Source organism: Salvelinus alpinus, chromosome 3, assembly GCF_045679555.1.
Source record: "Salvelinus alpinus chromosome 3, SLU_Salpinus.1, whole genome shotgun sequence".
In the NCBI taxonomy this organism is placed as follows: domain Eukaryota; kingdom Metazoa; phylum Chordata; class Actinopteri; order Salmoniformes; family Salmonidae; genus Salvelinus; species Salvelinus alpinus.
The window spans coordinates 36,989,635-37,017,517 of record NC_092088.1 but is presented as its reverse complement, the minus strand read 5'-3'; the positions used below and the strand labels follow the sequence as shown (position 1 = coordinate 37,017,517).

Below are 27,883 nucleotides of genomic sequence, written 5' to 3'. Positions count from 1 at the left end.
CTCAGTTTACATTGGCGCGTTATGTTCAGTAGTTCCAAAACATCTGGTGATTTTGCAGAGAGCCACATCAATTTACAGAAATACTCATAATAAACATTGCTAAAAGATACAACTATTATGCATGGAATTTTAGATCCACTTCTCCTTAATGCAACCGCTGTGTCAGATTACAAAAAAAATTACGGAAAAAGCACACCATGCAATAATCTGAGTACGGCGCTCAGACACAAAAACAAGCCATACAGATACTCGCCATGTTGTGGAGTCAACAGAAGTCAGTAATAGCATTATAAATATTCACTTACCTTTGATGAGCTTTATCAGAATGCACTCCCAGGAATCCCAGTTCCACAATAAATGTTTGTTTTCTTCGATAAAGTCCATAATTTATGTCCAAATACCTCCTTTTTGTTTGCGCGTTTTAGTACACAAATCCAAACTCAGGAGGTGCGGGCAAGTCCAGACGAAAATTCATATTACAGTTCGTAGAAACATGTCAAATGGAGTATAGAATCAATCTTTAGGATGTTTTTATCATAAATCTTCAATAATAATTCCTTTGTCTGTAGAAATGCAATGGAACGCAGCTAACTCGCGCTCCCTTGAGTGAGACTGAGCTCATGGCACTCTGCCAGACCCCTGACTCAAACAGCTCTCATTCCCCCCTCCTTCACAGTAGAAGCATCAAACTAGGTTCTAAAGACTGTTGACATCTAGTGGAAGCCTTAGGAAGTGCAACATGAGCCCATAGACACTGTATATTCGATAGGCAAACCTCAGATTTCCCACTTCCTGGTTGGATTTTTCCCAGGTTTTTGCCTGCCATATGAGTTCTGTTATACTCACAGACATCATCATTCCAACTTCAGAGTGTTTTCTATCCAAATCTACTAATTATATTCATATTCTAGCTTTTAGGACTGAGTAGCAGGCAGTTTACTCTGGGCACCTTTTTATCCAAGCTACTCGATACTGCCCCCCAGTACCAAAGAAGTTAATAAACAGATCACCGACCATTTCGAATCCCACTGTACCTTCTCCGCTATGCAATCTGGTTTCTGAGCTGGTCATGGGTGCACCTCAGCCACGCTCAAGGTCCTAAACGATATCATATGATCACATTGATAAAAGACAGTACTGTGCAGCCGTCTTCATCGACCTGGCCAAGGCTTCCGACTGTCAATCACCGTATTCTTATCGGCAGACCCAACAGCCTTGGTTTCTCAAATGACTGCCTCGCCTGGTTCACCAACTACTTCTCAGACAGCATTCAGTGTGTCAAATCGGAGGGCCTGTTGTCCGGACCTCTGGCAGTCTCTATGGGGGTCCCACAGGGTTTCATTCTCAGGCTGATTATTTTCTCTGTATACATCAATGATGTCGCTCTTGCTGCTGGTGGTTCTCTGATCCACCTTTACGCAGACGACACCATTCTGTATACTTCTGGCCTTTCTTTGGACACTGTGTTAACAAACCTCCAGATCAGTTTTAATGCCAGGCAACACTCCTTCCGTGATCTCCAACTGCTCTTAAACGCTAGAAAAACTAAATGCATGCTCTTCAACCGATCGCTGCCTGCACCTGCCCACCACCCATCTAGCATCACGACTCTGGACGGTTTTGACTTAGAATATGTGGACAACTGCAAATACCTAGGTGTCTGGTTAGACTGTAAACGCTCCTTCCAGACTCACATTAAGCATCTCCAATCTAGAATCGGCTTCCTATTTCGCAGCAAAGCATCCTTCACACATGCTGCTAAACATACTGACCATCCTACCGATCCTCGACTTCGGTGATGTCATTTACAAAATAACCTCCAACACTCTACACAGCAAACTGGATGTAGTCTATCACAGTGCCATCCGTTTTGTCACCAAAGCACCATATACTACCCAAATATATATATATATATATTTGTAATAATGACAATTACAACAATACTGAATGAACACTTATTTTAACTTAATATAATACGTCAATAAAATCAATTTAGTCTCAAATAAATAATGAAACATGTTCAATTTGGTTAAAATAATGCAAAAACACTGTGTTGGAGAAGAAAGTAAAAGTGCAATATGTGCCATGTAAAAAAAGCTAACGTTTTAAGTTCCTTGCTCAGAACATATGAAAGCTGGTGGTTCCTTTTAACATGAGTCTTCAATATGCCCAGGTAAGAAGTTTTAGGTTGTAGTTATTATAGGACTATTTCTCTCTATACCATTTGTATTTCATATACCTTTGACTATTGGATGTTCTAATAGGTACTTTAGTATTGCCAGCCTAATCTCGGGAGTCGATAGGCTTGAAGTCATAAACAGTGCAATGCTTGAAGCATAGCGAAGAGCTGCTGGCAAATGCAGGAAAGTGCTGTTTGAATGAATGCTTACGAGCCTGCTGCTGCCTACCACCGCTCAGTCAGACTGCTCTATCAAATCATAGACTTAATTATAATATAATAACACAAAGAAATATAAGCCTTAGTTTCCGGATTTGTCCATATTAATGACCTATCATTTCGAAAACAAAACGTTTTATTCTTTCAGTGAAATACGGAACCGTTCCATATTTTATCGAGGCATCCATAAGTCTAAATATTGCTGTTACATTGCACAACCTTCAATGTTATGTCATAATTATGTACAATTCTGGCAAATTAATTACGGTCTTTGTTAGGAAGAAATGGTCTTTCCACAGTTCGCAACGAGCCAGGCGGCCCAAACTGCTGCATAAACCCTGACTCTGCTTGCACAGAAAGCAAGAGAAGTGACACAATTTCCCTAGTTAAAAGAAATTCATGTTAGCAGGCAATATTAACTAAATATGCAGGTTTAAAAATATATACTTGTGTATTGATTTTAAGAAAGGCATTGATGTTTATGGTTAGGTACACATTGGTGCAACGACAGTGCTGTTTTCGCGAATGCGCTTGTTAAATCACCTGTTTGGCGAAGTAGGCTGTGATTCAATGATAAATTAACAGGTACCGCATTGATTATATGCAACGCAGGAGAAGCTAGATTAATTAGTAATATCATCAACCATGTGTAGTTAACTAGTGATTATGTCAAGATTAATTTTTATTTTATAAGATAAGTTGAATGCTAGCTAGCACCTTACCTTGGCTCCTTGCTGCACTCGCATAACTGGTAGTCAGCCTGCCACGCAGTCTCCTCGTGGAGTGCAATGTAATCAGCCATAATCGGTGTCCAAATATTACCGATTACCGATTGTTATGAAAACTTGAAATCGGCCATTCCGATCTACTTGGTAGTTTGTATTGGTGCTTGACCAATTGGCGAAAGCCAACATCACCCGCGACAGAACGGTTGATTGTCATGGGCAATGAATTCCATTATCTTGGCTTCAATGGATTTCGCCTTTGAGTTGTCTCGCTGAAATGTTCTTACTCTTTCAAATGACTGCTCGATCCACACAGCAGACATTGTGGGCTAGGTTAGGAATGCTGTTTTGCACATGTAGCGCAAAAATTTACGTCTTTAATTGAATAATCTCCATGGATGATTTTCCATAACTGGGTCAAATTTTGCCAGTAATTCAACCTCTTTTAGGAAGTTGCCATTATCTGGCAGGAAGAGTTTGTCTGATGTACCTCTGAATGCTAGGTTTCTTTCAGCCAGAGACTGAGTGATACTTATGAAACGTGAGGACATCCCGCTATCTCTTTCTTTCAGCCTCCAAAATTGTCATTTGTATCTGGTCAAGAGTCTGTCCAGACTTAGGCGCAGATCAAGTTCTCTCCACTCAATCATATTGTTTGTGTGTTCAGGACTACCCTTATGGTGTTTCAGAATGGTGTTGATATCTGACCAGTCATTCATGCCTTCATTATTTTGTAATCTTTTGTAGAAAAGAGCTTGCAGCAAAAACGATACACAGAGTTGTTTTTGAGTATGAAAGCCGGCTTCTGGTAATCTTTTCCCCATTTGACAGCTGTCTCTGTAATAAGCCTGAATGGAAACCTCTTCTATACTTGTCTTTAGGGTAAGAAAAATTCAGTCCTGGTTTGAATGGACCTCTGCGCACTAACTCAGTCCCCCTAAAAGTCTGTTAAGACTGGGGGCCAATCTGCTGGGTCATTTGGTGGAGCAGCAACTGTTCTATAATGGTCTGAGCTGCTTGTATCTGATGCTGGCTGTACAACTCTGGTTGTGCTAGTACTGGATGAGGCTGCCTGTACTTCACCTGGGTCTGTGTTAGTACTTGCTGAAGACTGCTGTATTGGGTCTGTGTTAGTATTTGCTGAAGCCAGCTGTACTGGGTCTGCGTTAGTACTGTACTTGCTGAAGCTGCCAGTACTAGGTCTGTGTTAGTATTTGCTGAAGCCGGCTGTACTGGGTCTGTGTTAGTACTGGCTGAAGCTGGATGTGGATTACCTGAGTCTGTGCTTGTACTGGCTGATGATCCAGCATCTACTCTACTGACAAACGTAAGCATAGCACCTGTAAATTATAGATAACAATACTATTATACATTTTATAAGCTGTATCAGGCCCATTCTAACTGGCTCCCCCAGATTTCCTTTTATACATTTTCAAATATAAATACTATTTATACTATGGCTTGGCTGAATACTTGATGGTTATTATTTACTGAGAGATGTGCATCCATATTGCCCAGTATGCCTAGCTAAACAAACATTTTTAATTCAATATATAAATCAATAGTCAATGCCAATCCATTGCTTTCCATCTTGCATTAGTCCAGAGTTGTAACTAAACCTTGACTGAGAGACTAGATAATCATTGCCTTGTTTTAAAATTCTGTGCACCTATGAGGAGTGCCAACACGCCCAAATATTGTCTGGACTGGTCCCCACAGAGGTTGCTGCTGGAAAGCGTGAGATTCATTTCATGAATGCATGTTCACACATAACCGCGTCATCTTTTCCGAGCTGCAGTTTACACCGTTGGCGTTAATCAAACGTAATAAATAGTTGTATTTCACTTTCACTCTCAAACCTGGAAGTGGCTGGAAAGCAAGCAAGACACCGACAGACCAAGAGATGCACTGCCCAGCTATGTTAGCAAGACAGACTAGAGAGCGATGCACATCAACGTTACTGTTATTTGCTGACATCAAACTTGGGGAGGAGAGAACACAAGTTTCGCTGTTCCCGCAATTCACTCATGTTGTTTTTTTCTTCTCTTTTTGTGACCAGGAGGATAGTTACGCTTCATCCTCTCATCGAAGTTGTAAACATTGATACCAACTTTGACACGAGGGGGAGGTGAGGATCTTGCGTAATTTGCGGGCCCTACGCAACTTGCGTATAGGGCCGCCCTGCTCTGACTGGGAATACAGATATGCATTGGGTCACAGATACCGTAAAAAGAAAGTAGGGGCACGGATCAGAAAACCAGTCAGTATCTTGTGTGACCACCATTTGTCTCATGTAGCGCAACACATCTTCGCATAAAGTTGGTCAGGCTGTTGATTATGGCCTGTGGAATGTTGTCCCACTCCTCTACAATGGCTATGGTGATTTGCTCGATATTGGCGGGGATTAGAACACACTGTCATACACGTCGATACAGAGTATCCGAAACATGCTCAATGGGTGACATGTCTGGTGAGTATGCAGGCCATGGAAGAACTGGGAAATTGTCAGCTTCCAGGAATTGTGTACAGATCCTTGCGACATGAGGTTGTGCATTATCATGCTGAAACATGAGGTGATGGTGGCGGATGAATGGCAGGACAATGGGCCTTAGGATCTTGTCATGGTATCTCTGCATTCAAATTGCCATCTGTAAAATGCAATTGTGTTTGTTTTCCGTAGCTTATGCCTGCCCATACCATAACCCCATCGCCACCATGGGGCACTCTGTTCACAACGTTGACGCCAGCAAATCCGCTCATACACGTGGTCTGCGGTTGTGAGGCATGTTTGACATACTGCCAAATTCTATAAAATGTTGGAGGTGTCTTATGGTAGAGAAATGAACATTAAATTCTCTGGCAACAGCTCTGGTGGATATTCCTGCAGTCAGTATTGAGTTGTGTGACAACTGCACATTTGTGGCCTTTTATTGTCCCCAGCACAAGGTGCATCTGTGTAATGATCATACTGTTTAATCAGCTTCTTGATATGCCACACCTGTCAGGGGGATGGATTATCTTGACAAAGGATAAAATGCTCAATAACAGGGATATAAAAAAAATAACACAATTTGAGAGAAATTAGCTTTTTGTGCATTTGGAATATTTCTAGGTTATTTTATTTCAGCTCATGAAGGCATGTTGCGTTTTTAAAATATTTTTTTTTACTTCGACACCTGTGACCCTTTCAAAATCTTTGTTCGCGACCCACAAGTGGAGAATCGCTGATTTTTAAATACCTAAATATACTCGCATTCACTGAATATTTAGTATTTGAAACTAAAACATTCATTTCCCAACTGCTTTTTCTATAATCCTACAGACTCTTTATCATTCTCCATACCTTATATTCTAATGCATCCAACATTATGCATGCCCACCTTGGTATTGGGCAGCTGCTGGTTTAGAATTCAAACTCTGGATATCTTATTGCAGAGCACATTGTACAACTGTTTTTAGAGAATATTGTATTGCAAGGTGTGCTATGTGTAGGCTATGCCAAATGGATTGGTCAATATGTATTTACAGCTGTCGTTGTTAAACCTCCATCCTTTGACCTATCAAACTATCTCCGATCTCCACAAGTGCATTGAGCGTAGGGTCTAGATATCGGTTTGGAATTGGGCCAGTGATTTATAAATGTACATTTGGCCTGTTTCCACATTATCCCTTAACGGAGTCCCCTTTTGGGGCAGCAGGTAGCCTAGTGGTTAGAGCGTTGGGCCAGTAACCAAAAGGTTGCTAGATCGAATCCCTGAGCTGACAAGGTAAAAATCTGCCATTCTGCCCCTGAACAATGCAGTTAACCTGTCTGGCTCCGGGGTTCCGCTAGCGGAACTCCTACCACATTCCACTGAAAAGGCAGAGCGCGAAATTCAAAAAATATTTTGTAGAAATATTTAACTTTCACACATTAACAAGTCCAATACAGCAAAGGAAAGATACACATCTTGTGAATCCAGCCAACATGTCCGATTTTTAAAATGTTTTACAGCAAACACCACGTATATTTATGTTAGCTCACCACCAAATACAAAAAAGGACAGACATTTTTCACAGCACAGGTAGCATGCACAAAACCAACATAACTAACCAAGATCCAACCAAACTAACCAAGAAACAACTTCATCAGATGACAGTCCTATAACATGTTACACAATAAATCTATGTTTTGTTCGAAAAATGTGCATATTTGAGGTATAAATCAGTTTTACATTGCAGCTACCATCACAGCTACCGTCAAAAATAGCACCGAAGCAGCCAGAGTAGTTATAGAGACCAACGTGAAATACCTAAATACTCGTCATAAAACATTTCTGAAAAATCGATGGTGTACAGCAAATTAAAGACAAACATCTTGTGAATCCAGCCAATATTTCAGATTTTTTTAAAGTGTTTTACTTAAAAAACACAATATAGCATTATATTAGCTTACTACAATAGCCTACCACACTACCGCATTCATTCATCAAGGCACGTTAGCGATAGCAATAGGCACGTTAGCGATAGCGAATAAACCAGCAAAATATATTAATTTTCACTAACCTTCATAAACCTTCATCAGATGACAGTCCTATAACATCAGGTTATACATACACTTATGTTTTGTTCGAAAATGTGCATATTTAGAGCTGAAATCAGTGGTTATACATTGTGCTAACGTAGCATCTTTTTCCCAGAATGTGCGGATATTTTTATGACACAACTATTCTGACCAAATAACTATTCATAAACGTTACTAGAAAATACATGTTGTATAGGAAATGATAGATACACTAGTTCTTAATGCAATCGCCGTGTTAGAATTCTAAAAATAACTTCATTACGACATCCAGCTTAGTTATAGCGAGAGAGTGCCCAAAATCTGGGCGCAAACTACTAGTTCACATGTTCGACAGATATATGAAATAGCATCATAAAATGGGTCCTACTTTTGATGATCTTCCATCAGAATGTTGTACAAGGGGTCCTTTGTCCAGAACAATCGTTGTTTGGTTTTAGAACGTCCTCTTCTCCAGTCAATTAGCACGGAAAGCTAGCAAAGTGGCGCGAAGCTCTCCTTCCTGAACAAAGGCACACAACGCAACACGCCTAACGTCCCGAAAAAATTTCAATCTAATAAAACTATATTGAAAAAACATACTTTACGATGATATTGTCACATTTATCAAATAAAATCAAAGCCGGAGATATTAGTCGTCTATAACGACAGCTTTACAGAAGGCAATACCAGGTCCCTTCTCGCGCGTTCCAGGAAACAGGAAATGGGTGTCACGTCATGCCAAGAGCTTTTATTCCACCTCAGATCAAGATAAACACTCCATTTCTTCTCTCACTCCCTATTGACATCTAGTGGAAGGTGTATGACGTGCATGTATACTAATATATATCAAGCCCATTTATAGGCAGGCCCTAGAACAGAGCGTCGATTTCAGATTTTCCACTTCCTGTCAGGAAGTTTGCTGCAAAATGAGTTCTGTTTTACTCACAGATATAATTCAAACGGTTTTAGAAACTAGAGAGTGTTTTCTATCCAATAGTAATAATAATATGCATATTGTACGAGCAAGAATTGAGTACAAGGCCGTTTAAATTGGGCACGATTTTCCCTCAAAGTGAAAATAGCGCCCTCTGTCCTCAACAGGTTAACCCACTGTTCCTAGGCCGTCATTGTAAATAAGAATTTGTTCTTAACTGACTTAACTGACTTAAATTCATTTGGACTGTTTTAATCCAGATTTCATCATACATTTTTCTGCACGTTGTAGTCAACCCCCATCTGAGAAGGATGTGAAAGTATGAAACAACACTACGGCCACAATTTAATTTGATTTCCAAATGGCTGGAATGTAACTTCCCACCATCCAATGGCAGAGATTAAATGTGATGTCATGGGGGGGGGGGGTTTAATCTAATCCTAAATTGGAATTACGGGTAGGCAGAAGGGCCAGCCAGCAGGTCCAACATATGCCGTTATTCCCACGGAGCCAGGGGAATGTCAGAACATAGATCCCAACGTCATAATTGCTACTTCCGGCAGATGACAAGAGAAGGAGTAGGCCTGAACCCAGAACCAATACCATTCCTTACACCCATGTGGTCTTTGTAGCTTTGTGTGTGTACATTCATCCCTGTGTGTGTGTTTCAGGAGCAGAATGCGGCCGTGCCCCACCTTCCTGCTGGTGCTGCTGCGCTGGGTGCGGTTGCGCATGTGTGCCAGACGGTGGCGCTACAACAATGGCAACAACAGTAGACTACCGCTGTGTGTGAGACAGAGATGGGCCTACCTCAAACTGATGGTTAACTCCCTCTATTACAACTCCCTCACCAACTCTGATGTCGTCATGGACTCACTGATGGAACCCATCTTCTGGATGGTGGACCTACTCACCCGCTGGTTCGGGGCGGTAAGTATGTGTGATGGATAGTTGCACAGATGTTCTTGCTCATGAAACAATTTCTCCATCTCTTAAATTGATTCTCTGGTACCTTTTTTGTATACTTTTTAGCCAGTAGTTCTGAAAGTAGCGCTCGAGACAAGTGGTTCCTGACAATTACGTACTATATCACATTATGTGCAGATATGTGCACCACGTCATTGTTCTCTTGCTCTGCGGTGGGTGCATGATATACCTCTTGCTAGCTGTCACTTATATGGCGATGGGCTGAAGCTCTTCGGTAGAAATCAAATTGCTAGGGGGTGGGCCCATCTGGGGGGGTGGGCCCATCTGGGGGCAAATGTAATTAAGACTATTTCTGCTCATAGATTATGCATGTATGAACTACACATTGACACATCCAGCCCAAAGCGGGAGGTTTAAAAAAAATACTAAGTAGTCGCCAAAGTTCCGTATCATGTCTTTAATTTCTCTCTCTCTCTCTCTCTCTCTCCATCTCTCCAGGTGTTTGTCTGTCTGGTGGTGATACTGACCAGTTCTATCCTGCTGATAGCCTACGTGGGTCTGCTGCCCTTGATTCTCAACACCTACTCTCCACCCTGGATAGTCTGGCACATCGGTTATGGACACTGGAACCTCATCATGATTGTCTTCCACTATTATAAAGCCACCAAGACCGCCCCAGGATACCCCCCTACGGTACACACACACACACACACACACACACACACACACACACACACACACACACATAGGGGTGTAATAGATATCTGTGTTGTGTTTATTCCAGGTAAAGAATGACATTCCGTTTGTGTCCGTGTGTAAGAAGTGTATCATCCCCAAACCAGCCAGGACTCACCACTGTGGCATCTGCAACACGTAAGACAAACTCAGGTTGCCCCTAACCACAGATCTAAGATCAGATGACCCTATCGCATATCCTAACCATAACCACTAGGGGGATGAAATATCTGACACTGGGCCGGTGGTACGGGAATTACTTCTACCTACTCGATAAACTCATAACCCTGCTACAGTATGGTAGCGTTGTAGATGGCCAATGTTAACATGACATCTTCTACTTCACAGGTGCATTCTGAAAATGGATCATCATTGTCGTATCCTTTAAATGGAGTTGGAGAATGGAGATTATGATTGGTAATGTCAAGTTATCAGGGATGGGTGACACATATCAGGGATGGGTGACATTTAGATTGTGTCTCTACCACAGCTACATCTTTTACAAGCAAGTCTGTTAGGCACAAGAATGAAGACAAAATCACAGGATATAAAACATTTAAACACATGACAATTTGTAGTATTTTGAGGATGGGTGTTAGTGTTTTTGGTTTCCTCCTTAACTCCCGTTCCCTCCAGCGTGGCTGAATAACTGTGTTGGCCATTTTAACCAGCGCTACTTCTTCTGCTTCTGTCTCTCCATGACCCTGGGCTGTGTCTACTGCAGCATCAGTGGCCGTAACCTCTTCCTAGATGCTTATAGTGCTATAGAGGTACACACATACACACGCTTGCAAACTCTTTGAGAGAGACCTGAGCCTGCTGGTCTGCTATCTCCTCCATTGTGGGACTTCTATTGTTGAGAGGGTCATGGTCTACTTTAACAGTCTCTGTGTTCAGTTTTAACTCTTGAAGTGTTTCTTTTTATCTCTAACTCTTGGTTGTCTCGGTGTGTCTTTTTGCATTGTCCCCATAGCGCTTCAAACACATGGACTTGGATAAATCAGGTGTCCCGGTGACAGGGATGGGGCAACTCATAGGAATCTTACCTCCTGGGCAGGTAGTACGCGTACACACACACACACACACTGTCCCTTCCATGTCATTCTGCTTCTCATAGTTACTTTCTTGTTCTTAGTGGTGGTAAGTCAATGGATGACTTAGATTTAAAGGGTGATATTGTTCATATGATCTTTGATCTTATATTATACTTATTATTGCATACTCATAAAACCGGTTACTTAGGCACAACCTCAGGGTCCCGACTAGGATATGTTTTACTGTTTAGGCGTTTGTATGACCTCTGTATGTTGTTGTCAATCAGAGCACCTACCAGACCCCCCCTCCTCCCTACACGTTCAGAGACAAGATGTTCCACAAGAGTATCATCTACATGTGGGTATTAACTAGGTGAGATCTACTTCACAATATTACTATTATTGTGATTATTACTGTAATATGTAACTTTTTGGGTGACCTGACTATGTTCACATAAATGTTAGTTATAGATTTGTCATTGAAAGGAAGTCTAAGAAGCAGTAGAAATGTTCTATGTGAGCTATTTCTGTGCTTCCCATTCTTCCCATTTTGTTTTTGTATCTTTTACTTTCGGTTTTGTACACCAGTTTCAAACAGCTGAAAATACAATATGTTTTGTTATGGAAAGTATATTTCAGTGGTGTAGATGGTACAATGATTCTTTACACAATACCTGCTTGTTTTGTCACATTAACTGAAATTAGGCGAAAATATAATTTTTGCAACCAAGTACATTATTTCCCCGTGATGATGGAACTTCAGCCTCACCGTACCGTGTGTGTTGTCATTGGCTGTTTTCCCCCCAAAAAACTGTGATTGGTCATTTTAGCACGGTGGCTGTAGCTCTGGGGGGGCTGACTATCTGGCACGCAGTGCTGATATCCCGAGGAGAGACCAGCATAGAGAGACACATCAACAACAAGGAGGCCGAACGCATGGCCAAACATGGCAAGGTGAGCACACACACGCCACTTGTCTTAAAGTTGGCGGATACAAGCTATTTAAACTGTATTCTTCTCTTTGTCCCAGGTGTACAAGAACCCCTTTAACTATGGCAGACTAAACAACTGGAAAGTCTTCTTTGGTGTGGAGAAAAGAAGGTTAGTTACATGCTTGTCACCAAGCAGTGTGATATTTAACACGCACATTGTGACTCTTGTGGTCAGAAATAAAACACTATTAATAAATATTATATTGTATTTAGTTGTGGTAACCTCTGCCTCTCTTCTCTCTCCAGTCATTGGCTGACGCGAGTCCTCCTGCCCTCTGGACATGCCCCCTATGGGAACGGCCTGACCTGGGACATCTATCCAATCAGAAAAGACATGATCCCCGTCTGAGCCAAATAGAAAATAACTGACTTGAGACATCTACCCAATGAAGAAATACCTGATGGCTGTCTGACCCCTGACCCCACAGACTCTGTCTACAGAGAAAACTACATCTCCCTGTGGCCCCTGCTCCCTACAGGTGCTAAAGACCGATGACCAGGTTCTATAGACGAGAAGTGGAGTTCTGAGCTGGAGAGTGAATACTCAGAGGACTACAGGGATGGCCAGCAGGGAAGAGATGGGGAATGTTTGCAGCGCCCAAGTGAAACAAACCTGGTCATTTCCATGTAAAAGGACCCATGAGCACCAACGTAAAGTTCATAGGAGCATGTCAAATTGGGTATCAAATGAAAGCTAAGAGTCAATATTTTTTTGAAATTAATGCATATATACAGTTGAAGTCGGAAGTTTACATACACTTAGGTTGGAGTCATTAAAACTTGTTTTTCAACCACTCCACACATTTCTTGTTAACAAACTATAGTTTTGGCAAGTCGGTTAGTACATCTACTTTGTGCATGACACAAGTAACAATTGTTTACAGACAGATTATTTCACTATCACAATTCCAGTGGGTCAGAAGTTTACATACACTAAGTTGACTGTGCCTTTAAACAGCTTGGAAAATTCCAGAAAATGATGTCATGGCTTTAGAAGCTTCTGATAGGCTAATTGACATCATTTGAGTCATTTGGAGGTGTACCTGTGGATTTATTTCAAGGCCTACCTTCAAACTCAGTGTCTCTTTGTTTGACATCATGGGAAAATCAAAAGCAATCAGCCAAGACCTCAGAAAAAGATTGTAGAGCTCCACAAGTCTGGTTCATCCTTGGGAGCAATTTACAAACGCCTGAAGGTACCACATTCATCTGTACAAACAATAGTACGCAAGTATAAACACTGTTGGACCACGTAGCCGTCATGCCGCTCAGGAAGGAGACACCTTCCGTGTCCTAGAGATTAACGTAATTTTGGTGCGAAATGTGAAAATCAATCCCAGAACAACAGCAATGGACCATGTGAAGATGCTGGAGGAAACGGGTACAAAATTATCTGTATCCACAGTAAAACGAGTCCTATATCGACATAACCTGAAAGGCCGCTCAGCAAGGAAGAAGCCACCGCTCCAAAACCGCCATAAAAAAGACAGACTACGGTTTGCAACTGCACATGGGGACAAAGATCGTACTTTAAAAAAATAATGTCCTCTGGTCTGATGAAACAAAAATAGAACTGTTTGGCCATAATGACCATCGTTATGCTTGGAGGAAAAAGGGGGAGGCTTGCAAGCCGAAGAACACCATCCCAGCCGTGAAGCACGGGGGTGGCAGCATCATGTTGTGGGGGTGCTTTGCTGCAGGAGGGACTGGTGCACTTCACAAAATAGATGGCATCATGAGGGAGGAAAAGGATGTGGATATATTGAAGCAACATTTAAAGACATCAGTCAGGAAGTTAAAGCTTGGTCGCAAATGGGTCTTCCAAATGGACGATGACCCCAAGTATACGTCCAAAGTTGTGGAAAAATGGCTTAAGGACAACAAAGTCAAGATATTGGGAGTGGCCATCACAAAGCCCTGACCTCAATCCCATAGAACATTTGTGGGAAGAACTGAAAAAGCGTGTGCGAGCAAGGAGGCCTACAAACCTGACTCAGTTACACCAGCTCTGTCAGGAGGAAAGGAGGAAAGGAAAATTCACCCTTGTTTTGGGGGAGCTTGTGGAAGGCTACCTTAAACGTTTGACCCAAGTTAAACAATTTAAAGGCAATGCTACCAAATACTAATTGAGTGTATGTAAACTTCTGACCAACTGGAAATGTGATGAAAGAAATAAAAGCTGAAATAAATCATTCTCTCTACTATTATTCTGACATTTCACATTCTTAAAATAAAGTGGTGATCCTAACTGACTTAAGACAGGGACTTTTTACTAGGATTAAATGTCAGGAATTGTGAAAAACGGAGTTTAAATATATTTGGCTAAGGTGTATGTAAACTTCAACTGTAAATGTTTAAATGATTTTACATCCTAAAAATGTGGAATAGGCAAACATTTTGATTTCTTGTCAAACAGATGGAAAAGGAGTCTTAGAAGACATCTACCAGAAAAACTCTTAAAATGAATTAGAAATATATCAAAAGACAATACTATTGAAGAAAAGACCCCTGCCAACTAATGGCAACACATTTTAGCTTAGGATAACTTGTTCTGCCTTCTGTAAGTTTTAAGAAACATTGCCTTTTGCCTTGAAATTCCGTTAGCAAAAACCCACATATCTTTAAGATATTTAAAAAATTTGTCCTTTACTTGTTACTCCTTCCAGAAGTAACAAGTAAAAGAACTATCAATTAGTGATATTGTTTTTACTTTATGAATTAAGGTATTCAAACTTTTAATTCTGTTACCAAATCGGTAACAGAATTTCTGCAATTGAATTGGCTACAATGGGAAATCATAGTATTCACATACCACAGTTGTGTCACCTGCTACTGTCCTCCCTTCCACTGGCATACTGTTATGTTCAGCTTATAACTGTTTTATTTCGTTCTAGTGGCCAAAGTCACTAGACAGAAATTAATTGTAACCTCTTAACGGCTTTTATTGACACCTACCCATGAGTCCTCTCTTTCCATTTACTGAAACCAGCCTCCTCATCCACTGAGCATCGGACGTCCATGGACGTAAAAAGTAGTTAAAATTTGGTTCAATCTGCCCTGGCCTTGATTTCATTGCCCACAGATGTTTTTTGGTCCGGACCAGCCTTGGTTTCAACATCCACAAACATCTGGACCGGCCTTCATTTGACCCAAACATAGTGTTTCACAAGTTTGAACAGTACACTACAGTAGAGTATTGTTCAGTACATTACAGCACCGTAGGTGGAGTACAGTAAAGTATACAGCACCAGTCAAGTTTGGACACACCTACCCTTTCCAGGGTCTACATTGTAAAATAATAGTGAAGACATCAAAACTTTGAAATAACACATATGGAATCATGTAGTAACCAGGTGTTAAACAAATCAAAATATATTTGAGATTCTTCAAAGTAGCCACCCTTTGCCTTGACAGCTTTGCACACTCTTGGCATTCTCTCAACCAGCTTCATGAGGTAGTCACCTGGAATGCATTTCAATTAAAAGGTGTGCCTTGTTAATTTGTGGAATTTCTTTCCTTAATGCGTTTAAGCCAATTAGTTGTGTTGTGACAAGATAACCCTATTTGGTAAAAGACAAAGTCCATATTAGAAGTGACAGTCCATCATTACTTTACGTCATGAAGTCCAGTCAATCTGGAAAATTTCAAGAATTTGAAAGTTTCTTCAAGTGCAGTTGCAAAAACCATCAAGCGCTATGATGAAACTGGCTGTTATCTCTGCTGCAGAGGATAAGTTCATTAGAATAACTGCACCTCAGATTGCAGCCCAAATAAATGCTTCACAGAGCTCAAGTAACAGACACGTACGTCTAACATCAACTGTTCAGAGTAGACTGCATGAATCAGACATTCATGGTCGAACCACTACTAAAGGACACTAATGAGAAGAAGAGACTTACTTGGGCCAAGAAACACGAGCAATGGACATTAGACCGGTGGATATCTGTCCTTTGGTCTGATGAATCCAAATGTGTGATTTGTTTTTTTCAGTGATATGCCATCCCATCTGGTTTTGACTTTGTGGGACTATCATTTGTTTTTCAACAGGACAATGACCCAAAGCACACCTCCAGGCTGTGTAAGGTTTATTTGACCAATGAGAGTGATGGAGTGCTGCATCAGATGACCTGGCCTCCACAATCACACGACCACAACCCAATTGAGATGGTTTGGGATGAGTTGGACCAGAGTGAAGGAAAAGCAGCCAACAAGTGCTCAGCATCTGTGGGAACTCAAGAAAGGAAAAGCAGAGTGCCAAGAGTGTGCAAAGCTGTCATCAAGGCAAAGAGTTGCTGCTTTGAAGAATCTAAAATATTACATGATTCCATAAGTGTTATTTCATAGTTTTGATGACTTCACTATTATAGTAAAAATAAAATAAAAACCCTTGAATGAGTAGGTGTGTCCAAATTTTTGACTGGTACTGTAGTTCAGTACAGTGAAGAATAGTAGAGTTCAGAACAATACACAGTAGAGCACACAAGTTGAGTACACTAATGTACTCTACTGAATTATAATGTACTGAACTACACTACTGTTCAAAGGTTTGGGGTCACTTAGAAATTTCCTTGTTTTTGAAAGAAAAGCAAAACATTTTTGGTCCATTAAAATAACAAATTGATCAGAAATACAGTGTAGACATTGTTAATGTTGTAAATGACTATTGTAGCTGGAAACAGCTGATTTTTAATGGATATCTACATAGGTGTACAGAGGCCCATTATCAGCAACAATCCCTCCTGTGTTTCAATGGCACGTTGTGTTAGCTAATCCAAGTTTATCATTTTAAAAGGCTAATTGATCATTAGAAAACCCTTTTACAATTATGTTAGCACAGCTGAAAACTGTTGTGCTGATTATAGAAGCAATAAAACTTTGGTCTTGTTTGGTGGCATAGCTCATTAAAATAATAGCTAGTGTGTAGAATAATACCCAAGTATGCAAAGAATGATATTGCATATTTCTACCTTTTGGTCTAACTATTTAGGATACATCACCATGAACAGAATTACATTCATATCCATCATTTTGCATTTCTGTGTAGTACAGATCAGGGACCCATGATAAAATGCTGTTACCAGGTGAAAATCCACTTCACTTATTGTAATTCAAAACTCAAGCTGTTATTATAGCTGACACCACATTCTTTCTGCAGACATAATTGAATCTTAATTCAGAGCAGATATTTCAAAGTTTTTGAAAATGTGGTCATGTAAAAAACTGAGGGAGATTTTAATGAAATTATGTTACCGAAATGTGCACCTGCACAGTTCTTCCAGTAAATGTGTTTTTGTAAAATGTTCAGTGTAAATTGTTGAAAGTTGTCGTTGTGCATAGATGTGTATGGTTTGTTAAACTTTGGACTCAATGGTTTTTGTTTGGCATAGATTTTAAGTGTAAAATCTGACTCAGTTTACCGTGGAATTTCCCCCCTACAAAATGTTTCAAACCTGGTCCTCTTTAAAAAAAAATAAAGGATAACCGCACACTCTAGGAGCTCAGATGCAAAAAATATTTATGTCCAACGTTTCGACAAACAAGCTGTCTTCATTCGGGTATAATGACAAACACTGCGGGATGACTCATTTATATAGTGTCAAAAGACACACGTGTCTGTAATCATGGCTGGGTGTAGCCTGATATCATTGGTTAATTCTCATATATTAAAATGGCATTAAAAAATGGTAGCGTACGATCATAGATACAATTTGGCTACATAAGCCTACAAACATTTACAATAGCAAAATCACAAGAATGGCTTCAGATCAAAGTCTATGTTGAGACCGAAGGCAGCAAGGGTCTTTCAATTAAAGATCAAAGCAGCCTCTCGTTTTAACAATAAATTGACGAGGTTACCCCCTCCTAGGTAGGGTGACTTGTTCGATTCCAATATAACGTATAGACAAAATCGAGTGGTTTTATCCCAAAAAGTGGGCCGCAACCGGGTAAATAGAGTTTTTGCACCTAATGGTGCAACGATGCTCCGAGATACGTACTTTTAATTCGCGCTTTGAATTACCCACATAATTTTCGCCTCAAAGACAAGTTATAAGATAAATAACTGCCTTAGTGGAGCACATGATAACATCTTTGATTGGGCTCTGTTTCCGTTTGGGGGTGTTTGAAGGATCTACATTTATAAGTGCCATTGCATTGAGCACAGCCATTACACGTTATGCAGGGTTTCTTGGGGTGGTAAATCAGAGTTTACCAGTTGATCTCTGAGGTTTCTGCCCCGTGAGAATACGACCAAGGGAAGGTCTGAAAACACATCACCGATACTATCATCGGATCTTAGAATGTGGCAATGTTTGTGAACGATTCCCTTAATTTGTTCAGAGCGCTTTGAATAGCGGGTAGTTAGAACGCAAGAATGCTAATTTTTACGATTTTTACCTTGAAAAAGGTCATGTCTCGTTTTTGTTTTGAATTTTCTCAATGGCAATATTAATCGGACCATTTTTGTACCCCCTCTCCTTGAATTTTCTTTGCGTCTCAGTCATATTTCTGTCTGGTTTTTTTTACAAATTATTTTGATTCGACAGAATTGTAAAGGACACCAGCAGTATGATCTCTATTATTGAATTTCTTGATCCTCTCCCAGATAATACTTTGTTAGTTACTTTTGATGTTGTCGTTATACACAAATATTCCACAAGAGGGCAGTATTGAAGCTATGGAACATTTTCTTCTGTAACGTGACCATAATGAACAACCTTCCAGTGCATGCATTATAAAGTTGGCTGAAATAGTACTCACACACAACTACTTCGTGTTTCTAAATGATTTCTTGATTCAGACGAAGGGTACTGCTATGGGATCCCCCATGGCTCCTAACTATGCTAATTTGTATGTGGGTTACATGGAGAAACAAATGTTTTCTTGCCTAATATCATTCATTATTGTCACGTTCCTGACCTGTTTTCTGTTGTTTTTGTATGTGTTAGTCGGTCAGGGCGTGAGTGTGGGTGGGCATTCTATGTTATGTGTTTCTATGTTGGTTAATGGGTGACCTGATATGGTTCTCAATTAGAGGCAGGTGGTTTTCATCTCCTCTGATTGAGAACCATATTAAGGTAGGTGGTTTTCACATTCTTTGTTGTGGGTGGTTGTCTTCCGTGTCTGTGTCTGTTTGCACCACACGGGACTGTTTCGTTTGTTCGTTCGGTTTTTGTGTAGTCTATTTTCCTGTTCGTGCGTTCTTCGTGTTATGTAAGTTCGTTTGTTCAGGTCTGTTGTCTACATCATTTATTTGTTTTGTAGTATATTATTCAAGTGTTATTTCGTGTTTCGTCATTTTCATTTGAATAAATATTATGTCTACCTTCAACGCTGCATTTTGGTCATCTGATCCTTCTCTCCTCTCCTCGTCCGAGGAGGAGGAAGACGACAGCCGTTACAATTATATGGAAACGGTAGATTGATGATATTTTTGTTCTGTGGAGGGGTGATGCAAAACAGCTCCAGGCGTTCCATGCTTTTCTTAACTCTTGTTCTGAGCATCTGAGATTTACTATGCAATCTGATACACCTCAAATCAGTTTTCTTGATCGTGTGTGAAGATAATGTTCTATACACTGATCGTAACAGTTTGTTGAGGGCTGATAGTTGTCACCCACTTCCCTTGAAAAACAGTTTGCCTTACAGCCAAAGGAGGGGAGCTGTTCTGCGAGTGGTGTAATAAAAAAACTCAACAAAAGTTGATAGAGGGGCCGTTACTGCATCAATGCCCACTACAATAGGGCGCCTTGGAGGTTTTGTAACATTCTTGTGTAATTTCGGCAAAGTATAAAAAGTGGCAATTTTAGGGTGTTGAATAGCCAAAGAGTCGTGTTCTTTTTTGGTTATCTGACCAGAACTTAAATACCCATCTAGGACAGTAAAGATCGTGTTCTGAAATTGGGCAGTGGGGTCACTTCTGAGTTTCTTGTAAAAGGTGTTGTCAAACAGTTGTCTATGACACTCATTTACATAAACTGGCCTATCCATGAGTACAACTGACCCACCCTCATCAACATGGCGGGTAAGGACTGACGTATCGGATTGTAAATCAAGCAAAGCTTGTTTTTCATCCTTAGGTAAATTATGGAAAGATATGTACTTCTGTTTGTTCTTAAGGAGATGAACAACATCTTTTTGAACAAGTCTGCAATATGTCTTGAGTGATTGCGATTGGCTGGAGGTACAAAATAACTCTTACTTCTAAAAGGAGTCGGAGTATGTGCAGGTGAGCAACCTACATGTTCAATAGAAATATCACGATTAGGGGAGCTAAAGTATTCCCTTAAACGGATGTCTCTAAAAAACTTAAACATGTCTACCTTAACATCAAAATCGTTACACTGAGTTGTAGGCACAAAAGATAACCCTTTATTAAGCAAGGAGAAAAGGGCAGGACGCAATATCTTGCTTGATAAATTAAAAACACTCAGTCCCGTGGGTTATGGGACTGTGTGAACGGTCCCCTCTGCCTCTGGTAGTCGCTTCTTCTTACCCCATCGGGTGCGGCATCTCGTCGGTCTCTTCAATCGTGTTATCCTTTTTCAACTGGTCAACAATTAATGTAATTAAATCAATAGAGCATTTGTTCAGGATGGCACACCAGCGCTCACATAAATCATCTGTGCGCTGTCCCAATGATGGTTATTTTTACCACCTGAGTCCCCGTGGAATAATGCCTTGACGCACATAATCACTAAAAGTGACTATATGTAGATGCATTCTCATCTGGCGCTTAGATAAATTTAACAGTTCTTTCGAGAGGTCAGAACGCACACCTAACCTAACCTCAAACCTGGTCCTGGCACTTGGTTCTGGGCTTGCGTAATAAAGGCCTACCACACTCCAGTACTTGTTTTTGTAATTTTTTTATGTGGGGAGGGTCAGGTGAGAAGGGGATGCAAGGGGGGGTGCGGTGAAATTATTTAAGACACTCTTTAAAAAGGTAGGGTTTTACATTTTTTTTTAGATGATGGGTAGGGACTCTGCTGTCTTAGCTTCAGGGGGAAGCTGGTTCCAACATTGGGGTGCCAGAACAGAGAAGTGCTTGGACTGGGCTGAGTGGGAGCTGCCCTCCCATAGGGGTGTGAGGGCCAAAAGACCAGAGGTGACAGAATGGAGTGCTCTGGTTGGGGTGTAGAGTTTGAGCATAGCCTGAAGGTAGGGAGTGGCAGTTCGTCTTGCTGCTCCGTAGACAAGTACCATGGTCTTGTAGTGGATGCGAGCTTAGACTGGAAACCAGTGGAGTGTGCGGAGGAGCATGGTGACATGGGAGAACTTAGGAAGGTTGAACACCAGGCGGCCTTCAGTATTTTGTATAAATTGCAGGGATTTGATGGCACAAGCAGGGAGCCCAGCCAACAGCGAGTTGTAGTAGTCCAAAAGGGAGATGACAAGTGCCTGGATTAGGACCTGCCCTGCTTCCTGTGTGAGGTAGGGTCGTACTCTACAGATGTTGTAGAGCATTAACCTGCAGAAGTGAGTCACTGCTTTGATGTTTGCTGAGAATGACAGGGTGTTGTCCAGGGTCACGCCAAGACGCTCCGTCTTCTTGAGGTTGAGCTTGAGGTGGTGGGCCAAGCTGAGATTTCTGCGAGGCACACAGAGATGCGTGTTGCCACCTGGGTGTCAGAAGGGGGGGAAGGAGAAAAGTAGCTGTGTCATCCGCATAGCAATGATAGGAGAGACCATGTGAGGATATGATGGAGTCGAGTGACTTGGTGTATAGAGAGAAGAGGAGAGGGCCTACAACCAAGCCCTGGGGGACACCTGTTATGCGAGTATGTGGTGCAGACACAGATCCTCTCCACGTCACCTGGTAGGAGCAGCCTGCCAGGTAGGATGCAATCCAAGAGTGCAGAGCCTGACACTCCCAGCCCTTAGAGGGTGGAGGGGAGGATCTGATGGTTCACAGTGTCAAAGGCAGTGGATAGAGATTTTGCTTTGGCAGTGCGGAGAGCTTCTGTGACACAGAGAAGAGCAGTCTCAGTTGAGTGAACCGTCTTGAAACCTGACTCATTTCTCTCTCAGAAGATAGTTCTGAGAGACAAAGCGAGAGAGTTGGTCAGAGACAACACGCTCAAGTGTTTTGGAAAGAAAAGAGATTACAAGTCTGTAGCTTTTGAAGTCAGAGCATTCTAGTCTTGGTTTCTTGAGGTGGAGCGACTTGGAACATTTTTAAGTCAGAGGGACTGCAGTCAGTGGTCAGGAATGAGGAAGTTAGGAATGGGAGGTCTCCAGAGATGGTCTGGAGAAGGGAGGAGGGGATGGGGTCGAGTGGGCAGATTGCGGGCGGCCGGGCCTCACTAGTTAGGATTTCATCTGGGGAGAAAGAGGTCAATGCGTAGGGTAGTTCTGTGTGAGTGGAACCAGTAGACTCAATAAGCTGAGTGAATGAGGAGTGGATGTTCTCAACCTTTTTTTCAACGGGGTTGACAAAGTTGTCTGCAGAGAGGGAGGGGCAGGTGGTTTCCTTGGGTTAGAGGCAATAGCTTGAAATTTAGTGATAGAAAGTGGCTTTAGCAGCGGATACAGAGGGAGTGGAAGGATGGTAGGTCCTCCGGAAGTGTAGGTTTCCTCCATTTTCACTCAAGCTTCCTGCAGACCTGTTCTGTAACCTCGCAAAGAGTCACTCAGCCACAGAGCAGGAGGGGAAGGCCAAGCCGGCCGGGAGGAAAGGGGACAGTGCGAGTCATAGGATGAGGAAAGGGAGAAGAGAGGGTTGAGAAGGCAGAATCAGGAGGGAGAAGGATTTAGCAAAAGGGAAAGATTAATGGGAGAGCGAAGATTGCGACAGCTCATGGCCATCTGGGTAGGGACTGAGTGGCTAGGGTTGGAGGAAAGGGAGACAGAAAAGGAAACAAAGTAGTGATCAGAGACCTGGAGGGGGGTTGCAGTGAGATTAGTAGGCGAACAGCCTCTGGTAAAGAAGAGGTGAAGCGTATTGCCTGCCTTGTGAGTGGGATGGGACTGGGAAAGGGTGAGGTCAAAAGAGGCAAGGAGGGGAAAGAGAGTTGGAAAGAAACAAATCGAAGGCAGACGTTGGGAGGTTGAAGTTGCCATGTACGAAAAGAAGTGAGCCATCGTCAGGAAATGAACTTATCAAAGTGTCAAGCTCATTGATGAACTCTCCAAGGGCCCCTGATGGGCGATAGATGACAACAATGTTAAGCTTGAGTGGACAAGTGACAGCATTGAATTCAAATTAGGAAATGGACAAGTGAGAGAATGAGAAAATAGATGTGATTTAACTTTTCAATTGAGTGTTTTATCAACATGTACACACAATGTCTGTGGGACTTAAAAGGCACTCTATTTGTGGTATTACCCAGGTACACTGTAGGAGAAGATGGAGTCTTTTATGTCCCACAAACTATTAAGAACACCAAGGGCCTGTAATTGCACCCTATTTCCTGTTTAATGCACTACCTTTGGCTGGAACCTTTTTTAGCAGAACCTTTTTGGCATAAGGCCAAATGTAATCTGATTCTAATCAACCATACCAGACTGCCAACATGGTAGAGAAGCTGTGCTTCCACAATATCTGAATGTTTATCTGTATTTTTATTGATCGTTAAATTAAATGCTTTTTACCCTGTTTTCTTTACATCATTAAAGAGGTTTGTTTTTTCTTCTCTGGCCTTTTCTCAAAAGTCCATTCACTCCTCGACTCCTCCGTCCTCCTCTTGGGTGATAACTGACCAATGCAAGGGTGAAGGTTGAGGAGGAGGGGTGAAGCTTGACTAGTGCAGAGATGATACTTGACAAGGGGAGGGGTGAGAGTTAAGGAGTAGGGGTAAAGCTTGACTAGAGCAGGGTTGATATCAAATAATACTGTCTTTTATTTGTCATATGCACCAAATAAAACTGTTGTAGACTTTACCGTGAAATGCTTGCTTAAGAGCCCTTCCCAACGATGCAGTTTAAAAATAATAATACAAATAAAATAGTAACACGAGGAAAAACATTTAATACACAATGGAACTATATACAGAGATTACCAGTAGCAGATCAATGTGCAGAGTTACAAGGTATTTGAGGTAGATATGTACATGAAGGCAGGGTAAAGTGACTAGCCATCAGGATAGATAATGATAAGAGTAAAATAAAGAACAGAGTAGCAGCAGCAAATGATGAGTGTGTGAGTGCTTGTGTGTCGTGTGTGTGTGTTTGTGTTGTGTCGGTATGTGTGTGTGCGTATGCAGTGTATGTGTGTGGGATTTGTGTGGGACTGTCAATGTAGTGTGTGTGAGTGGGTGTATACAGTGCATTCGGAAAGTATTCAGACCACTTGACTTTTTACACCTTTTGTTACAATATAGCCTTGTTTTCTAAAATGTATTAATTTAGTCATCAATCTACACACAATATCCCATAATGACAAAGTGAAAACAGTTTTGTAATTTTAGCAAATGTATTAAACATAAAAAACAGAAATACATTATTTACATAAGTATTCAGCCCCTTTACTATGAAACTCGAAATTGAGCTCAGGTGCATCATGTTTCCATTGACCATCCTTGAGATGTTTGTACAACTTGATTGGAGTCACACACCTGTCTATATAAGGTCCCGCATGAGGTCAAAGGAATTGTCAGTAGAGCTCCAAGACAGGATTGTGTTGAGGCACATGTCTGGGGAAGGGTACCAAAAAATGTCTGCAGTAGGTCCCCAAGAACACAGTGGCCTCCATCATTCTTAAATGGAAGAAGTTTGAAACCACCAAGACTCTTCCTAGAGCTGGCCGCCCGGCCAAACCGAGCAATCGAGGGAAAATGGTCACTCTGACATGGCTCCAGTTCCTCTGTGGCGATGGGAGAATCTTCCAGAAGGACAACAATCTCTGCAGCACCCCACCAATCAGGCCTTTATGGTAGAGTGGCCAGACAAAAGCCACTCCTCGGTAAAAGGCACATGACAGCCCTCTTGGAGTTTGCCAAAAGGCACTTAGAGACTCTCAGACCATGAGAAACAAGATTCTTTGGTCTGATGAAACCAAGATTGAACTCTTTGGCCTGAAAGCCAAGTGTCCCGTCTGGATGAAACCTGGCACCATCCCTACGGTGAAGCATGGTGATGCCAGCATCATTCTGTGGGGATGTTTTTCAGCGACAGGGACTGGGAGACAAGTCAGGATAGAGAGAAAGATGAACAGAGCAAAGTACAGAGAGATCCTTGATGAAAACCTTCTCCAGAGCGCTCAGGACCTCAGACTGGTGCGAAGGTTTACCTTCCAAGAGGACAACGACCCTAAGCACACAGCCAAGACAACGCAGGAGTGGCTTCGGGACAAGTCTCTGAATGTTCTTGAGTGGCCCAGCCAGACCCCGGGATGCTGGCCTTCTAGGCTGAGTTACAAAGAAAAAGCCAGAAGCTCAGACTGGCCAATAAAAATAAACGATTAAGATGGGAAAAAGAACACAGACACTGGACAGAGGAACTCTGCCTTGAAGGCCAGCTTCCCGGAGTCGCCTCTTCACTGTTGACTAAGTGTTTTGCGGGTACTATTTAATAAAGCTGCCTGTTGAGGACTTTTGAGGTGTCTGTTTCTCAAACTAGACACTCTAATGTACTTGTCCTCCTGCTCAGGTGTGCACCGGGGCTTCCCACTCCTTTCTATTCTGGTTAGAGCCAGTTTGCGCTGTTCTGTGAAGGGAGTAGTACACAGCGTTGTACGCGATCTTCAGTTTCTTGGCAATTTCTCGCATGGAATAGCCTTCATTAAACAGAATAAGAATAGACTGACGAGTTTCAGAAGAAAGTATTTTGTTTCTTGCCATTTTGAGCCTGTAATCAAACCCACAAATGCTGATGCTCCAGATACACAACTAGTCTAAAGAAGGCCAGTTTTATTGCTTCTTTAATTAGAACAACAGTTTTCAGCTGTGTTAACATAATTGCAAAATGGTTTCTAATGATCAATTAGCCCTTTAAAATGATAAACTTGGATTAGCTAACACAACGTGCCATTGGAACACAGGAGTGATGGTTGCTGATAATGGACCTCTGTACGCCTATGTAGATATTCCATAAAAAATCTGCAGTTTCCAGCTACAATAGTCATTTACAATATTAACAATGTCTACGCTGTATTTCTGTGATTTTTAATGGACAAAAAAATGTGCTTTTCTTTCAAAAACAAGGACATTTCTAAGTGACCCCAACTTTTTGAACGGTAGTATATATATATATATATATATATGTGTGTGTGTGTGTGTGTGTGTAAGGTCAGTGCAGATAGTTCTGATACCATTTAATTGACTGTTTAGCAGTGTGGCTATTTTTAAATGTCTTATGGCTTGGGGATAGATGCTCTGCCGACGCTTTAATGCCATTTGCCGGACGGTAGCAGAGTGAACAGTCCCATGGCTTGGGTGGCTAGAGTCTTTAGCAATTTATCCCGCCTTCCGATGACACCAGCTGATATAGAGGTCCTGGATGGTCGGGTGCTCGGCCCCAGTGATGGACTGGGCTGTTGGCACCACCCTCTGTAGCACTTTGCGGTCAAGGAAGGTGCATTTGCCATACCAAGCGGTGATGCAGCCAGTCAAGATGCTCTCAATGGTGCAGCTGTAGAACTTTTTGAGAATCCGAGGACCCATGTCAAAACTTTTCAGCCTCCTGAGGGGGAAGAGGCGCTACCGTGCCTTCTTCACGACTGTGCGGGTGTGTGTGTGTGGACCATGTTAAATCTTAAGTGATGTGGATGCCAAGGAACTTGAAGTTCTCGACCCGCTCCACAACAGCCCTGTTGATGTGGATGGGAGCGTGCTCTGCCTTCTTTCTCCTATAGTCCACGATCAGCTCCTTGGTCTTACTGACATTGAGGGAGAGGTTGTTGCCCTGGCACCACACTGCTAAGATCCTCCGACCTCCTCTGTCTCATCGCTGTCGGTGATCAGGCCTTCCACCATTGTGTCGTCAGCAAACTTGATGATCGTGTTGGAATCGTGTGTGGCCACGCATTCATGGGTGAACAGGGAATACAGGAGAGGACTAACCACACCCCCTGAGGGGCCCCGTGACTAGGAGAGTTTTAAGTGTTGAACAGGAAGGGTGATGCTTATCTAGTGCAGGGTTGTTGAGACTTTACTAAGTGAGGGGTGAGATCTGAGTAGGAGGAATGACAAGGTTCCTAATATACAGGTAACTGCCAAAATAAAGGAAACACTAACATAAAGTGTCATAATAGGGCGTTGGGCCACCACGAGCCAGAACAGCTTCAATGCACCTTGGCATAGATTTTATAAGTGTCTGGAACTCTTTTGGAGGGATGTGACACTAGTCTTTCACGAGAAATTCCATGATTTGCTGTTTTGTTGATGGTGGTGGAAAACGCTGTCTCAGGCGCTGCTCCAGAATCTCCCATAAATGTTCAATTGGGTTGAGATCTGGTGACTGAGACGACCATGGCATATGGTTTACATCGTTTTCATGCTCATCAAATCGTTCAGTGACCACTCGTGCTCTGTGGATGAGGGCATTGTAATTTTATGGGGAATTATTTATCTCAAATGTTCTTCATCTAAATAAAATCAGGAAATATATGGTCTGAACAATTTTCTATTAGATGTAGGGTTCTTAATGAACTATATTT

The 27,883-nt window shown here is 41.8% G+C and overlaps 1 protein-coding gene across 1 annotated transcript in view; it reads left to right on the top strand.

The window, feature by feature from the left end:
* LOC139570622 (palmitoyltransferase ZDHHC16A-like) overlaps positions 1-19,618 on the top strand; it is a 30,023-nt gene extending 10,405 nt beyond the window's left edge. The window contains exons 2-11 of the mRNA XM_071392640.1: positions 9,272-9,530; positions 10,026-10,220; positions 10,312-10,400; positions 10,611-10,639; positions 10,899-11,032; positions 11,236-11,319; positions 11,584-11,669; positions 12,127-12,250; positions 12,327-12,397; positions 12,535-19,618. Coding sequence (XP_071248741.1) covers positions 9,279-9,530; positions 10,026-10,220; positions 10,312-10,400; positions 10,611-10,639; positions 10,899-11,032; positions 11,236-11,319; positions 11,584-11,669; positions 12,127-12,250; positions 12,327-12,397; positions 12,535-12,637 — 1,167 coding nt within the window. The 5' untranslated portion in view covers positions 9,272-9,278 and the 3' untranslated portion in view covers positions 12,638-19,618. The remainder of the gene's footprint in view (positions 1-9,271; positions 9,531-10,025; positions 10,221-10,311; positions 10,401-10,610; positions 10,640-10,898; positions 11,033-11,235; positions 11,320-11,583; positions 11,670-12,126; positions 12,251-12,326; positions 12,398-12,534) is intronic.
* Positions 19,619-27,883: the final 8,265 nt, after the last annotated feature.